The following is a 16765-nucleotide window of genomic DNA, read 5'->3' as shown; positions in this document are numbered from 1 at the left end:
TCACACTGCGGACACTTTTGATGTGAAATCAGATTTTAAACCACATATAAATGCCACTAAGATTAGATTTGCAAAAGCTGGAGATTGTACATTTTATCTTGCAAATGCAAACAAGTGTTTTTGTCATCACAGGCCTGTTTTAAACCTCAGATGACATTTTTAAAACACTTCAAGCCAGCTGTAGTCCTTTACCGTTTCTACCGAGCTAACAAAGAATGTGTTGCCATTAAAATTAATTTCTAAATGTTCTCAGAACGTTCAAAACATCCAATTTTTCAAAAGGTTTTAAAAACGTAGTTTCTTGGTTATTTTGAATGTCGAGAAAACATTCAAAACGTTCTATTATACCGTTTTGAAAAAAAAAAAACGTTTATTTGTATAGCACTGTTTACGATACAAATCGTTGCAAAGCAGCTCTACAGGAAATTACGTTTCTACAATATATTTATATATTGCAGAAGCGTAATATATTTAACTTATGGCAAAATTTTGTGTAAAGTGTTACATGAACGTTACTTTTGAATGTAGAAATAGTAACAAATAGTAACGTTTAAAGTTGTTAAACGAACATCCAATGTTTTGAGAACATTATGAAAAACCAGCTAACTTTAAACAATGCTCTATTAATGTTAACTGGGAGAATGTTTGTTAAAGAACGTTATACACAATTGTAACTTTGAGAGAACCTTGCAGTAATGTTCGGAGAAAGTTCCCTGTTAGCTGCTATATTTCCTTCACACACATGCAGACAGACAAAAGTTATTTGAAGGGTATCTGGTTCTGCTTACTTGGTTCATTGACTGTTTAATTCACAAAAAGAACAGGTCGAAGTGGTGATTCAATAAAGTTTGCTGGATTTCTTTTTTTGTTGGTTTGGCTCATGTGAGTAGCTTTCTTTCTGTAGCCTTGCCTGACCTTTCCGGGCAGAAGCTGTGTTTCTCCTCCCTCTCGTGTTTTTGTCCTCCCTTCTGTCTGATTCAGTTTGAGACAGCGTTAATCATTTGTCTATCAGACTGAGTCGGGAAAAGGACGAAGAGAAGAACAGAGAGGAATCATGAGGGCTGTTTTTTTCTTCATGTGTCTTCTCTTCCAGACCACTGTGAGTTTCTGTGTATCTGATCAAATTAAACGAAGCATTCGATGATTAATGAAGTAATTCATCTCATTAACGAGTCATGACAACTAAACTGCGTAATCTTGATCACAATGGTCTTGTTTTCCAGTAAATTTAAAGGATTGCAAATGATGACATCGCCCACTTATTACATGGCAGCTTATTAAATAAATACAACACATGCACATGCAACTTTGATTTAAAATAAAATTACATAATTATCTTGAAGATTTGCTTAAATCAATGCAAAAAAAAATTTTCTTAAGTATTTTTGTCTTGTTTTCTAGTATAAATATCTAAAAATTCTTTACTCAAGATGCATTACTTTACAAGTAAAACGACTTAAGATATTATGTCTTGCTTTAAGAAAAAAAAATATATATTTTGTTAAAACAAGCAAAAATATATGCCAATGGGTCAAGAAAAATAATCTTGTTTAGGCTTTGAATTAAGATTATTTTTCTTCCATTGTTTGATATTTTTGCTTGTTTTAAACAACATTTTTTATTTATTTTGTTTAGAAAACAAGACTTAATATCTTAAGTCATTTTACTTGTCAAGTAAATTCACCTTGATTCAAGAATGTTTAGATATTTATACTAGAAAAACCAGACAAAAATAAAGAAAATTATTTTTTGCAATGTAGGAAACATTCAAGAAAACTAAATTTCACACTAAAGCACTGTATTTAAAAAAAAATATGTATATACATGAAGTCAACATGCTTTGGACTCTACTCCCGAGTCGAAGGACGAGGTTAAATAGCTTGCACATTTTATTAATGAATTTACGGTTAGTTGACTAATTATTTTAGTCTAATTACACTCAAACAGCTTAATGACTTTGAGAATTCTTTATAAAAATGATAATAATAAGATAAAAAAAAATTCAGAATTTTAACCAACAATTAAAAAAAAAAAAAACACCATAATGATTATTTTACAATACAGGCCAGAAAAAAAGCCTCTGTGCTTAGTGTAGCTATAAGAAAAAAATGCAACTGTTATTTTGTATATTATTATATCATATCTGCAACTATGTGACTTGTCTTCCTCTAGTTTACAGGGATAGTTCACTCAGAAATTAAAACTCTGAATTGAATTGAAACATTTCGAACATGCAAACAAATACAGTAGAAACAAAACAACTTATACATGTCCAAAAAGGAGTAGGAAGAAGCATAATCTTATTTAATCCTACCCGTTCTCCACTCCACGATGATAATAATAAACACCCTTTTGACATTCCTACATGTATTTACAGTAAATATACAAACAAAACCACTAGGACCAAATAATCTGTATGAACATCTAATCTTCCTCCAGATACATTCTGAGAAGCATACGTTTATACTGCGTTTTAAACTGGATCACACGTGGGCATTGCTTGAGCACTAAACTTAGTCTGTTCCACAATTTCACTCCACATACAGAAATACAGAAGCAACATAAAGATGCTTAAGATTACACTCTCTCCTATGATTATATCTCACTTCTCCATTAAGGAACAATTTTTGAATATCGCCAGGGAGTACATTATTGAAAATGAACCAAATCAATTAATTTTAATATCCTTGATTTTTAAAATAATGCATTTGTATGATCTCTATAACCAATTTTATGAATTATCCATATTGCTCTTTTTTGCAACACAGATAATGAGAATAATCTGCATTTATATGTATTACCCCAGACCTCTGAGCAATAATTTAAGTATGGTAATATGAATGCACTATAAAGAATGTAGAGTGATTTATGGTCCAGAACATGCTTTGCCCTATTCTAGACAATGTATTATGTAAATTATGTAAAACTTTCATCATTAACTCACTCTCATGTCGTTCTAAACCTGTAGGACGTTCGTTCTCTGTGAGGAAAAAAAGAGATATTTTGACATCATAAATGTGCTCGACTGCTATAGAATGAATCTCACGTTGTTTTTACTGTTCATTTTTCTCTCTAAAAGCCACTGTTAATCTCCCTATAAATATTCCTCAATCAACTCCAAATCTCCAAACTGCCTCAAAAGCATTAAAACCCATTGTTTACTCACAGCTCAGTCACCTAATAATGTCTGATGAGGATTTCTTGGGTCCGGCCCAATGTCTGGATCAGAAATACACTCGGTGGTCCTGCTCTAAAGTGTTCTGTCCTCCATGGAGGCGATGCATCGCAGGACAGTGCGTCTGTAAGATGCCGTACAAATGTCCACGGCAGGAAATTAAAGCCTGTACGCTGGACGGATCTGAATATTACTCCATGTGTCAGGCCAACGCCATCGCCTGCAGAACCAAGAGGCCCACTTTCTCACACTTCAGCACGTCCTGCAAAGGTGAGACGTGAACTTTAATCAGAGTAAAACGTTTGTGATTTAACCTTTAAAACTACACCTAATTACATTAATAATAAATAAAGAACTATAAAAAAATGGGTGCCGTCAGAATGAGAGTCCAAACAGCTGATAAAAACATCACAATAATCCACACCACTCCAGTCCATCAGTTAACATCTGGAGAAGACAAAAGATGAAACAAATCCAGCATTAAGACATGTTTTAATTAAAATACCATAGAGTCTATAATCCATAATAACTCTTACTCCAGTGAAAAAGTGCATCTCCTGTTGTCTCTCTCATCAAAATCCAGCCACATATTGGTTTAGAGCTGTTTTGTCTTGTAAACGCTGCTTGATCTGCAGATTTCTCTCCTGATTCAGACCAGAACACTTTTTCACTGGAGGAAGCATCTCAATGATGGATTTGTCTCAGCTTTTGTCTTCTCAAGATGTTAACTGATGGACTGGAGCGGTGTGGAGAGCATCCATTGCTGAGACAATGATGCAATGACACATTTCTCCAAATCTGAATTGTTTTGTTAAAGGCTCTTCATAACAATGTCTTGGTTCTTTAAAGAAAATTTTCTAAAGAAACTTACGGTAAACCTTAATATTTGTGTCCAGCGGAAGACAAGGTGGATGTGACGGTCTCAGACTCTATTAATGCGGTGGAGATAAAAACTAAGTTGGGAAAGATGCCGGTATGTGGCAACGGCTGGAATATGGCCGCAGCAAATGTCGTTTGCCGAAGCGTTAAGGGAGTTGAAAAGTAAACACATCTGAACACAAGACGTCTTTTCTCTCAACTCAACATGTACCGACTGCTTATCTTATTCTTTGTGTCTCTCAGTGGAGCGGAGGCAGCATCTAACATCACATATGCGTCTCTTGATGAAGATACAGAATTGCCAAAGTGTATGAGGGTTCGCTGCACGGGATCTGAGCTCTCATTGGCCGAGTGTACGATCTATGAACCAGAGTCAATCAAAACTGGGGTGGGCGCTTTAAAGTGTTATGAGGAACCTCCAGGTGCTGTTTGCTCTGAAATGCAGTCATCATTTTAATGTTTAATGTTAATCTGTTGTCTTGACACTTCCTTCACTCACACTGATGGGTTTTCTCTGTGTAGGCGAATGTAAGAAGTTTCTCTGTGCGAATGGGAAGTGTTTAATCAATGGAAAACCCTGCAATGGTGTTGATGACTGTGGAGACAACAGCGATGAGATGTGCTGCCAAAGTGAGTCTGACGACATCAGTCCTCTTCCTGTTTTCCACAGTCATGTCTGTTGTTCCCTTCATAAACAAAAACATGTATTTAAAACACTGTTTGTTACTGTTTCTGTTGTGTGAAGAATGCCGAGGCAAGGCGTTCCTCTGTAAATCAGGTGTCTGTATTCCCCAACACGCCTTCAGAGATGGAATCAGGGACTGTCTGGGAGGAGAAGATGAACTCGATGGACTCGATGGTCAGTGAATTCATTTCAGATCTCATTACAGCTCAAAAACACAAAGTCTGGATCCAACCCTTAAATGATCTGAGATGACCGAACACCTGAGAAGAGATGATGCCAACCCCTCAGAGGATGCCAACGCTCAGACAACATACACAATTACCTAATCTTGCCATAAATTAAATATATTAAGGTTCTGCAATATATAATATATTGTGGAAACTTAATTTCCTGTAGAGCTGCTTTGCCACGATTTGTATCGCAAATAAACTTAAACTTTCAAAATATTAGCAAAAACTATAAAAGCATATCAAATATAGCAAAATAACACATTTTAATTTTAGTTAACTCTAATTAAAAAGTGTTAACTATAAAATTATATAATTTGTAATCTTAAAATGGTGAAATCTGTGGGGTGATTGGAGCATCCCTGTACAGACTTGAAACACATCAAACGTTGTTTCTTTTATAGGAATGTGTGTGTGTTCTCTTCACTCTTCCTCTTTTGTGTTACAGAAACTGACAAAAGTGTAGAAAAGAACGAACAACTTTTTTCCAATCCAATGTCAGGTAAGTAAAAGCTCATCATAGGATAATATTTGTCTGAGATACAACTATTTGAAAATCTGGAATCTGAGGGAGCAAAAAAATCTAAATATTGAGAAAATCACCTTTAAAGTTGTTCAAATGAAGTTCTTATTTTTTCTAATTTTTTCTTAATATCCTAATGATTTTTGACATAAAAGAAACATGGATAATTTTGACCCATACTATGTATTGTTGGCTAGTGCTACAAATATACCTGTGTTACTCATGACTGCTTTTGTGCTCCAGGGACACACCATAATTTTTTTTTGCATAGCAAGAGTTTGGAACAAAAGATTAAGTGTGTATTCACATGATTTCAGGTTTGAAATCATTCAGATAATAACTCATCTTCATGTTGTTCCAGAGATCAGAGAAATGCGCTCGTCTGCAGAGAGCCAGCTGCAGTGTGGTGTTCCCAACATGGAGTATGTGAACAAACAGGATGATCCCTATTCACGCTGGAAACGTTCAGCAGGATGGGAAGAGACCTCACCGGTCAGTCCAGACACTTTACAATACAACAATCAACTACTGAGCAATGCTTTATGAAACTGCAACACATTATGAACCAAGCACCAAAACCAAGTCAAATCAAATTGACATTTTTTCAAGCAACTTTACAAGTTATGATGCTTATGTCACAGATGCAAAAAAAAAAAAAAAGAATTCACATGATGCAAAAATCACAGCCAATCAGAAGAAAGTGGGGGTGGAGCCTCTCCATGCAAGCGCAATGCACCCACATAGTGCATAATCTAAATTAAACCATTTTAGCATTAATATAAATGCATATTGAGAGACTGAAACAGTCTTTGTTATGGAATACACTTGTTTGTTCACACTAAGTTGACCGTTTGCAGATCTCCAAATCATTAAGGTTTCGAGACTGACGTTTGGCAACTCGAACCTTCAGCTCCCTCCACAGATTTTCTATGGGATGAAGGTGTTGAGACTGGCTAGGCCACTCCAGGACCTTGATGTGCTTCTTCTTGAGTCACTCCTTTGTTGCCTTGGCCATGTGTTTTGGGTCATGCTGGAATTGATATAATTATATCTATATAATATATATAATGAACTGAACTCACTGATTAAAATGATCCGTTTAGAGCGAGTGAACCAGTGAACTGAACTCACTGAGACGACTCACTGATTCAAATGATGCCTTGGCCATGTGTTTTGGGTCATTGTCATGCTGGAATTGATATAATTATATCTATATAATATATATAATGAACTGAACTCACTGATTAAAATGATCCGTTTAGAGCGAGTCTCCAGTGACCTGAACTCACTGATTCAAATGATCCGTTTAGAGCGAGTCTCCAGTGAACTCAACTCACTGATTCAAATGATCCGTTTAGAGCGAGTCTCCAGTGAACTCAACTCACTGATTCAAATGATCCGTTTAGAGCGAGTCTCCAGTGAACTCAACTCACTGATTCAAATGAACCGTTTAGAGCGAGTCTCCAGTGAACTCAACTCGCTGATTCAAATGATCCGTTTAGAGCGAGTCTCCAGTGAACTGAACTCACTGATTCAAATGAACCGTTTAGAGCGAGTCTCCAGTGAATTGAACTCACTGACTCAAATGAACCGTTTAGAGCGAGTCTCCAGTGAATTGAATCACTGATTCAAATGAACCGTTTAGAGCGAGTCTCCAATGACCTGAACTCACTGATTCAAATTATCCGTTTAGAGCGAGTCTCCAGTGAACTCAACTCACTGATTCAAATGATCCGTTTAGAGCGAGTCTCCAGTGAACTGAACTCACTGAGTCGACTCACTGATTCAAATGATCCGTTTAGAGCGAGTCTCCAGTGAATTGAACTCACTGCGTCGACTCACTGATTCAAATGATCCGTTTAGAGCGAGTCTCCAGTGAACTGAACTCACTGATTCAAATGAACCGTTTAGAGCGAGTCTCCAGTGAACTCAACTCACTGATTCAAATGATCCGTTTAGAGCGAGTCTCCAGTGAACTGAACTCACTGATTCAAATGAACCGTTTAGAGCGAGTCTCCAGTGAACTCAACTCGCTGATTCAAATGATCCGTTTAGAGCGAGTCTCCAGTGAACTGAACTCACTGATTCAAATGATCCGTTTAGAGCGAGTCTGCAGTGAACTGAACTCACTGATTCAAATGATCCGTTTAGAGCGAGTCTCCAGTGAACTGAACTCACTGATTCAAATGATCCGTTTAGAGCGAGTCTGCAGTGAACTGAACTCACTGATTCAAATGATCCGTTTAGAGCGAGTCTCCAGTGAACTGAACTCACTGATTCAAATGATCCGTTTAGAGCGAGTCTCCAGTGAACTCAACTCACTGACTCAAATGATCCGTTTAGAGCGAGTCTCCAGTGAACTGAACTCACTGATTCAAATGATCCGTTTAGAGCGAGTCTCCAGTGAACTGAACTCACTGATTCAAATGATCCGTTTAGAGCGAGTCTCCAGTGAACTCAACTCACTGATTCAAATGATCCGTTTAGAGCGAGTCTCCAGTGAACTGAACTCACTGATTCAAATGATCCGTTTAGAGCGAGTCTCCAGTGAACTGAACTCACTGATTCAAATGATCCGTTTAGAGCGAGTCTCCAGTGAACTGAACTCACTGATTCAAATGATCCGTTTAGAGCGAGTCTCCAGTGAACTGAACTCACTGATTCAAATGATCCGTTTAGAGCGAGTCTCCAGTGAACTCAACTCACTGATTCAAATGATCCGTTTAGAGCGAGTCTCCAGTGAACTCAACTCACAAGTAAACACTGGAGATCTTGTGAGTGCAACTGATGCTAAAAGTAAGTTACTAATGTCGAATTTTAGGATTAATTATTGTAACTGAAAATCATATTTAAGTCAAAACTGTCAGTTGTTTGTGAACTAAATCTGCTGATCTATTTAAGCCCACTGAAATGCTTGAATGCACACAGATCAATGTCAGTGTCTCTATGTTTTAGGTCAAAAAACAAAACATTAAAATAACACAGATTAAATAAAATAACTGATGCACGTTCATATTCCCCGCTGCTGTAAAGTTAGCAGTTTTATTAAAATGCTATGCATTTAGCCCTATGTGACGTCTGTTTTTATATTGTTTATCAACAGTATACATGTTTATATTGTTTAGATCATCGAGCAGAGCAGACAGGTATGAATGTTTATTCATAACCATACTGAAAATAAGTAAATATTGTTAGCTAATGCTAACTGTCTAGCTAGCAAGCTTGCTGGTGCTAAGTTGAGGAAATGTTTAGATATAAAGTCCAAATATTTTAATTCAGCCAACACAGTAACTACAGTAATTATCAGAGTGGGAAGTGATGCCCTCTGGGGGCATTTGGCTAGGGGTGTTTTTACACCACAGACAAGGTTTAAGAAGAAAAAAATCATGAAAATATAATTATATTTTCCTTAAAATGTTCTTCCTAACTTCAGGCCTAATTCTCATGTCATATATCTATCAGTACTTTTTTACTTAAGTACATAAAAAAATGAGTACTTTTGTACTTTCACTCGAGTAAAATTGAAAAAGCAGTACTTTGACTTTTACTGGAGTAATATTTTATTGTACGTATCTGTACTTTTACTCAAGTACTTGATCTGTGTACTTTGTCCACCTGTTATTCTGTCTCTCACTGTTCAACAGAGTGGTCCCTGCGGGCGCCAAGGTTAACGAATTTGCGCTGGGGCGACGGGAAGGTTGTGACCTTCGCATCGCATTTGTCTGTCACGCGCCAGCTTGTCAACATCTGCATGCCACAAGGTCGTGACGGGGTTCAGGTTGTGGCGCTTTCCATAGACCCCTAATGTCGTCACGACATAACTCGTAGTGACCGACAGATAGGGAGCGTCTCGGTTACGGTTATGTCCCCATGCCACAATCTTGAACCATCGCTGGTTGCCAGGGACACGTTCTCGGCTCCTCAGCGGAAAACCTGATGAGTGGATGCACCTGTCGCCCTTTTATACCCTATAACCTATGTTATAACCTATGTATGCTGTACTGTATAACAAACAAACAATCCACACACATGATCAACAAAGACAGCTTAAACACTCAAGAGTCAAAATAGTTTGTCAGTCTAAAACAGTAACATCAATGCAGTTTAATAGTTAAACACTAAATAACACTAGGCAGCAATTGTCTATTTGAGGAAATTGAATGCCAGCAGGTAAGGAATGACCTCTGTGCGTGACCTTTGCCCTGCAGTATCAGATACAGTGGCAGGTGGCCATTGAGGATGAAGGTTCGCTCCACTGCGGAGGGGCATATTTGGGCGGCTGCTGGGTTCTGACCACCGCCCACTGCGTCAGGTACAACCAATTACCACGAGCCCTGAGTTAGCCACCAATTTACTTTTGCTAAACCTGCATGTTTGCATGTCTCTAGGCCCAAACCGAAGTCCTTCCGAATCAAGTTCTCTCTCTGGAAGAAGAATCGCATGCAGTCGACCACCGAAAGAATTCCGGTGAAGAACATCCTCATCCATCATGAATTTAACCCACAAACCTACGCCAATGACATTGCTTTGGTGCAGCTTGAGGAGCTGGTTCTTTCAGACAAGTGCATGAAGGACAATCCCGTGGTCCGAGCCGTCTGCGTTCCCTGGTCCATCCAACAGTTCCAGCCCAACGACACCTGCACCATCTCCGGCTGGGGCAAAGGTTCGGCTCCCTGTCAAACACAACCTACAGAAATCAGGAGTATATGGTAGAGTTTGAGGACTCATTGCCTCTCTGTGTGTTTGGATCATCAGGAACGACTCTGAAATGGGCAAATGTGACGCTTGTCGGCGACTGCGAGAATTACTACAAGGACCGATTCCTCCCTGGAATGGAGTGTGCAGGTATGCAGAGATGGTCCTCACTGCAGAACACAAGATCCAGGGGGCGTGGTCGGATCTAGATCCAACTCCTCCCACCTTACATAGATCTAAACCTACCATCTCTCAGATGTGGATCCAACCCCGCCCCCTGGATCTTTGTTCTGCAGTGAGGGGCTACAGGGTATGCGAGCATTTCCTAATCTGTGATGTCTAACGGGTTTGGATTGTCTAGTGTCCTAACCCTTTAGACAGCGTAACAAATATGTGCATTGAATGTGTATCAAAGGCCCCGATCAGACCAAATGCATGCGCTGCGGGGTTTTATGTTGCTAGGCAACCACCAAATCAGCTGTCCTGTCAGTGTAATCACAGGATTATAGCGTGAGCGGACTTTAGTCCGATTCACAGGGGTTAGTTTATAATAATGTTTTCTAATTTGAGTGATATGGGTAGGTTTTCATGGGAGATTCGAGCATGGCACTGCGTCGTTACGTCACGTCTGTAAACATAAAGAAGTTGTCCTGGCTAGCAGGCTGTCACATGTGAGGATCCTGCAGATAGTTTATAGCCTTTTCTCACAGCAGCTGGAATTATTAAATGTATCATTTTGACGGCGGATTGTGATCTAGAAAGGATTATGTGTTTATGAAACACGTGTGACTGAAATTAAATTCTATTCCAGTTTTAAATGTGCTTCTGATTACAGATAGCCTGGGATTACACAAGATTTGTTTTTAAAGAAAACCAGTTCGAAGGGAGCATAATTTGCTTTTTAGGTTAAAATAATTTCTTAATATGAAATTTGAATGGTATGACTATTAGATTAGACTGTACAGAAATTGAAATCTACACGCTAATACACACTATACTCATAGTCACGCAATGCTGATGTTGTTAACATTAACAATTTGAGAATAAATTATTACAGTAATAATAATTTGCACGGTTTGATGTGATGTGAGCTAACCGATAGATTTAATCACCATTGGTAGCGCGATTTATTGTGATGCTTTTTTCCTCAGTTGGTCAGAACAAACGTGGCAGACTTGCTACTTACTTGTTCAGATAACAATATACGGTGAAAATTCTTATTTGGGTCATATATTCCAAGACGTAGGCTTGAATCTGTGATTCCTAAGTACAGTAAACATCCACACCGGTGCGGTGACTGACAGACTGTCGACTCACAACCCCACGCAAGGAAGATAATTCCACACACAGCTGCAATTCCAGCTTTTCAAACAGAGATGGCAACAAAGAGGCAAAACTTACGGACGGAAGCTTTAAGTAAACTGTCATATTAGCAAAACCTTAAAAATACAGCTTCAGGTAACCCTCCATCATTGCAGTCTCTGGATTTTCTAAGCAACGGTAATCTTTCATCACCACAACGGAAGACCGCCTCTCCATTCATTCGATTGGACAATGGAAAAACATGCTAATGACGTTGGACGCTTTTCTGCTCAGAGTTGCTTTTTTTCAACTGCAGGCGGCCGGGGTGCATAAATAGCGCGCGAAACGCTTACTGCTAATAGACAACAATTAAAAAAAAAGGCGCCTCTCACTGCAAAAAACACGTTCTGTCTATCAATACTCTTGTTGTTTTCATTTTTAAGGAATAGTTCTGTCAAAAATGAAACACACCCTCATGTTCTTCCAAACTTGTATGACGTATATTTCTTGGAATATAAGTCGCAGTTTTTATCAGCTAAATGTGGTGCGACTTAGCCAATTTGGTTTATATAATGCAATTATATTCAGATTTGGATTTGTCCATGCTAAAAAAAAAAAAGAAGGTAAAACCATCCATGCAGATTGTAAAAAACCAGAAACCAGAATCAGAATCAGCTTTATTGGCCAAGTGTGCGCAAACACACAAGGAATTTGTTGTGTTTTTTTAAGAAGTTCTCGGTACATACTAGGGCTGTCGCGATTCGTTGATTTTTGTCGACTAGTCGATTTTTAAAAATCGTCGACTTCATTTTACTCGCGTCGCCAAAATACCGGCGCATTTCACGGGCGAGAATCCATAAAACACATTATTAGACTATTTTCCAAGGCTGCATGATATATTAAACCCATTTAAAAATTATACTTAAGCATAATTGTGAATTCACAAACGCTATGATTTAATTAAATAATTATATGCGATGCAGTTCTAACACAGTATATGGTCTTTAATTATTTCCATGCGTGTAGTTAAGCACGTGCGTCTCACAGCGGCTCCGTTCACAGCAGCTCCACAGAAACTGTTATTATTTACATGTGGAGCGTCTCAAACTCATCTCTGCATGCTGTTGAGAGTTTGGGTTTATTATAACCTTCATCTGGGAACGCAACATGAGCCATTTCATCAGATTTGTAAGGTAAATAATTTATAAATCTACACAAACACAGGAGAATATCGCGATTTCAAAATAAAAGCTCAAACCCTCACTCAGAGTTACACGGTTTGATCTCCACATATTCATGTAATTACAGCAGCTGTAGCATTTCTGTCCTAAAGAAATGGACAAATATTAAAGATTAAGTGTACATTTGAGTTAAATGGTGCTTGGTCAATATTAAACAGTAATGTGTAAAAACAGGCCTTTGTTGTAATGAATAATCTACATTAGCTCTATTGTTTATAATACATTATGTATTTTAACAGTTTTGTTCAATAAAACCATATGATTTCTTGCTTTTGATACTTTATTTGAACTATTATTGCATCATTGCTATTATATATGTACTTTAAGTCATTTTAAAAGCTATTGTTCAATTAAATCTATTTTTATTACCACCAAAAAAAATCTATAAATATATAATTATAGGGCCCTATGAAATCCGTTTTATTTACAAATTCATTTTTTATTTATTTTATTAATCAAAAAGTCTAATTAATTGAGTTTTACAGTTTTATCTGTACCAAATTCTGTTTTCCATTATTTTCTGGATTCCATTTGAATTGTTCCATTAAATTTTAATAATAAAAAGCATCTCCAATTAATAGATTTTATATATATATATATAAAAGTATTTTTTTCAGAAATACTGCACATTTACATTTTTTCACCTAAATAAATTCTGGTAAATAATATTTCTGGTAAATACTCGTTTAAAAAGTGTTTTTTGATGATAATGTTATTATTATTAGACTAGAACCCGTGGATATGTTGTCACTCTCACACTATAATACTGAACTGATTTCAGAGATTATGAGATGGACACGTGCTGCTTGCACTCTACAGGTGCTGGTCATAAAATTAGAATATCATGAAAAAGTTGTTTATTTTTCACAATATTCTAATTTTCTGAGATACTGAATTTGGGACTTTCATTAGTTGTCAGTTATAATCATCAAAATTAAAGGAAATAAACATTTGAAATATATCAGTGTGTGTGTAATGAATGAATCTAATATACAAGTTTAACCTTTTGAATGGTATTACTGAAATAAATCAACTTTTTCATCATATTCTAATTTTATGACCAGCACCTATATGTTGCACTTTACTTTTGCTTTAAAAAAGGATTTCATAGAAATTTGGATTTCATTTGGTTTAATAAAATATTCTTAAGTAAAATTGTAGATTTTTTTTGTGGGGGAAATTAATCATTTAGATGAATCGATTAATCGACAAATTAGTCGATAGATTAATCGAAATGAAAATAGTCGTTAGTGGCAGCCCTAATACATACATTCATACACATACATATCTGACATGAGAACAGAAACATTTAAATAAGACTTAACAATTATAATACTGTGTATGAATCTGGAACCGAAGATTTATGTACAGATTTGTGTGTTATTTTCTCTATATATACAGCTGTATAGAAAATATACATGTATTTACATAGTACTTGAGAGGCAATAATTAGAGATGGAGAATGAATTACAGGCATATATTACAGGACACAGGTAATAACTCCTGTGTTAGTTGTTTAGGCTGGAGATGGCATGGGGGAAACTGTTTTTATGCCTAGATGTTCTAGTGCACAGAGATCTGTAGCGTCTGCCTGAGGGTCCGGGGTGAGAGGGGTCTGTGATGATGATGGTACCTGCCCGTTTCTTCACTCTGGAGAAGTACAAGTCCTGAAGGCTGGGCAGGTGCACACAGTTATCCTCTGTTTGTTATCTTTGTTTGAGCTGCACCCTCTACTGTACAGACGTGAATTTACATTTCCTTCAGCCTGAGGCTCAATCATTTCACTGTTAATGTGAAAGGGCTTTTACATTTGCCAAAAATAAAACAATTTATATTAAAACCAAACAAGCAAACCCAGCCCAGATGAGAAAAAACAACATTACGTTTCGTTAAAAGTAACTAAGAAAAGCAATTAGTTGCTTTACGGAGTAACACAATATTGTAACTTTCCCCACCACTAAAAAATAACTAATATTTAGATACTTCTAATTAATGGTATTCCATGATTTGTTAATTGAACTGAATATATTAAATACTGTATATACTAACTACTGTATATACTTTCAATAAAACTTTTGCAATTGGTTTTTAAAGGTGTTTTTATGCATGTTTGGACTGGGTTTTGCATTTACACAATTTTGACCAGCATGTTATGTTTGAAGCGTTTCGAACAGCTTTGTTTCTCCCATCACTGTTGAATAACGCTGTCATTGGTTGTTCTCCGTGTCAGGTGACCTGCAGGGGAAGGTGGACTCGTGTCAGGGCGACTCCGGAGGGCCGCTGGTGTGCACAGACGCATCTGGTTTATCGTATGTGTGGGGAATAGTGAGCTGGGGAAATAAATGCGGCGAACCCAATCATCCTGGCGTCTACACTAAAGTGGCGCATTACTTCGACTGGATCCGCTCCAACACCGGCCAGGCCATTACTAAATTTAACCAGTAAATGAAGGAACAGACCAGTTCACATTTGCTGTCTGATGTCCTATTAAAGTGCTGGTTATCACATCTATGATCCACGTGTCTTTTTTACAGTTTTTCTCGATTGCTTAAACACATTTCTTGAAACTATGCCTCGTATTCTCAAAACAGTAACCACGAATCCATAACTTCTAACTCAATTGCCCAAACTTCCTATATTCAGGTCAAAATGAAGCTATCCATTCAAAACAACTCAATCTTGCTGAAAAACCAAACTTTGCTCTCAGACATGACACACAAACAGTCAAAAACACACACTCTACAACACAGTCTTACACACTGATGAGATCAATTCAAAACCGGTAATAAGTGTTGCTTGTGGTACTCCCCAAATGTTTTATTCCTCAATTTAATGTAGTGTAGAGTACAGTACAGTACAGCAAACAACAAACATAATTATCCCGTCTTTGGTCTGGGACCTCGTCAACATCACGGGCTATACTGGCCCTGGCCTGGCAGCGGGGGTAAAATCCTCTCGCATGCCTGATGTCCTTGTGTTATTGATCACAAACAAGACTCTCTGGATCCATTATTTCAAACCTGAATGAGCTGACTTTGGCCCTTTTATCTATCCATTGAAGGTTCTGATTGGTGTGTGATAAATTTGGATTCCTCTTGGGTAATTGTGTGCTAATTGAGCTCAAACTGTGCAGACTTGAGTGAACAATATTGAATGCTAGTGCTTTCTAAATGATCACATGGTGCACATTTTGCAGTAACAGTTCACTGACTCATGTGTTAAAGCAGGGAATAGTGTTTATAGTTCAGCAAAATGGGTGTGCTTTTTGATAAATGGCATTATGGTTTTGAAATTTTAATTCAAAAGCCTGGTTATAGTGTTTTAGCAATCGAGAAAAAACGTATTAAACCCAGATTATTTTAGTTTGCATTTTTATTCTAGATTTTTGGCATTACTGTACAGTAATTATTTCCAAAATATCATTTTTATGGTGTCCTAAAATGCGATAGTTGACAAACGGAAGTAGGAGGTATTAGTGGTAATATTAGTATGATTTTAGAGTGTATTATATAACTTGTTTATATAAATATATTTGTAATATTATTCATTATTGTATATTGTTTTATTAAAAAGTGGCCAAAATTAATGATCTATTTATGAAATTTAAATCATGCCATAAGTCAAGTCACTTTTATTTATATAGCGCTTTTAATAATGCAAATTGTGACAAAGCAACTGCACAATATCCAAAAAGGAAAATAGTGTCAATAATGTAACATTAAAAAAAGGTTTTCAGTTAAAGGCATTTCATTGTTGAATTCAGTGATGTCATCGTCCAGCTCAGTTCAGTTTTAATAGTGTCTTTGCAATCAGGTCGATATCGCTGGAAATGAAGTGTCGCCAAATGTACTTTATAAGTAATAAAGTAAGAGTCACGGATGTAAGCCTTATAAATATATTTTCAGCATATTTACAGTGGAGAAATGCATATGTAATGGTTTGTTGTAATGTTGTATTTTGATTATACAGTGGGGCAAATAAGTATTTGATATAGGCTACTGCCGATTTTTCAAGTTTTCCCACTTACGAAGAATGGAG

The 16765-nt window shown here is 37.0% G+C and overlaps 1 protein-coding gene across 1 annotated transcript; it reads left to right on the top strand.

Annotated features, from left to right (window-relative positions):
* The first annotated feature begins 961 nt into the window (after window positions 1-961).
* LOC306859251 (complement factor I-like) lies at window positions 962-15234 on the top strand. The gene is made up of 12 exons (XM_079400193.1): window positions 962-1099; window positions 3169-3445; window positions 4072-4216; window positions 4298-4476; window positions 4577-4684; window positions 4800-4913; window positions 5415-5468; window positions 5851-5981; window positions 9698-9801; window positions 9878-10152; window positions 10245-10334; window positions 14958-15234. Exons 1-12 carry the CDS (start codon window positions 1055-1057, stop codon window positions 15170-15172), a joined length of 1737 nt encoding a protein of 578 aa, XP_079256319.1. The 5' UTR covers window positions 962-1054; the 3' UTR covers window positions 15173-15234.
* The last annotated feature ends 1531 nt before the right edge of the window (window positions 15235-16765 follow it).

This window comes from Barbus barbus, assembly GCF_936440315.1.
Source record: "Barbus barbus genome assembly, chromosome: 40".
Classification (NCBI taxonomy): domain Eukaryota; kingdom Metazoa; phylum Chordata; class Actinopteri; order Cypriniformes; family Cyprinidae; genus Barbus; species Barbus barbus.
The sequence above is the reverse complement of the archived record's forward strand: the minus strand, read 5'-3'. Positions and strand labels throughout refer to the sequence as shown.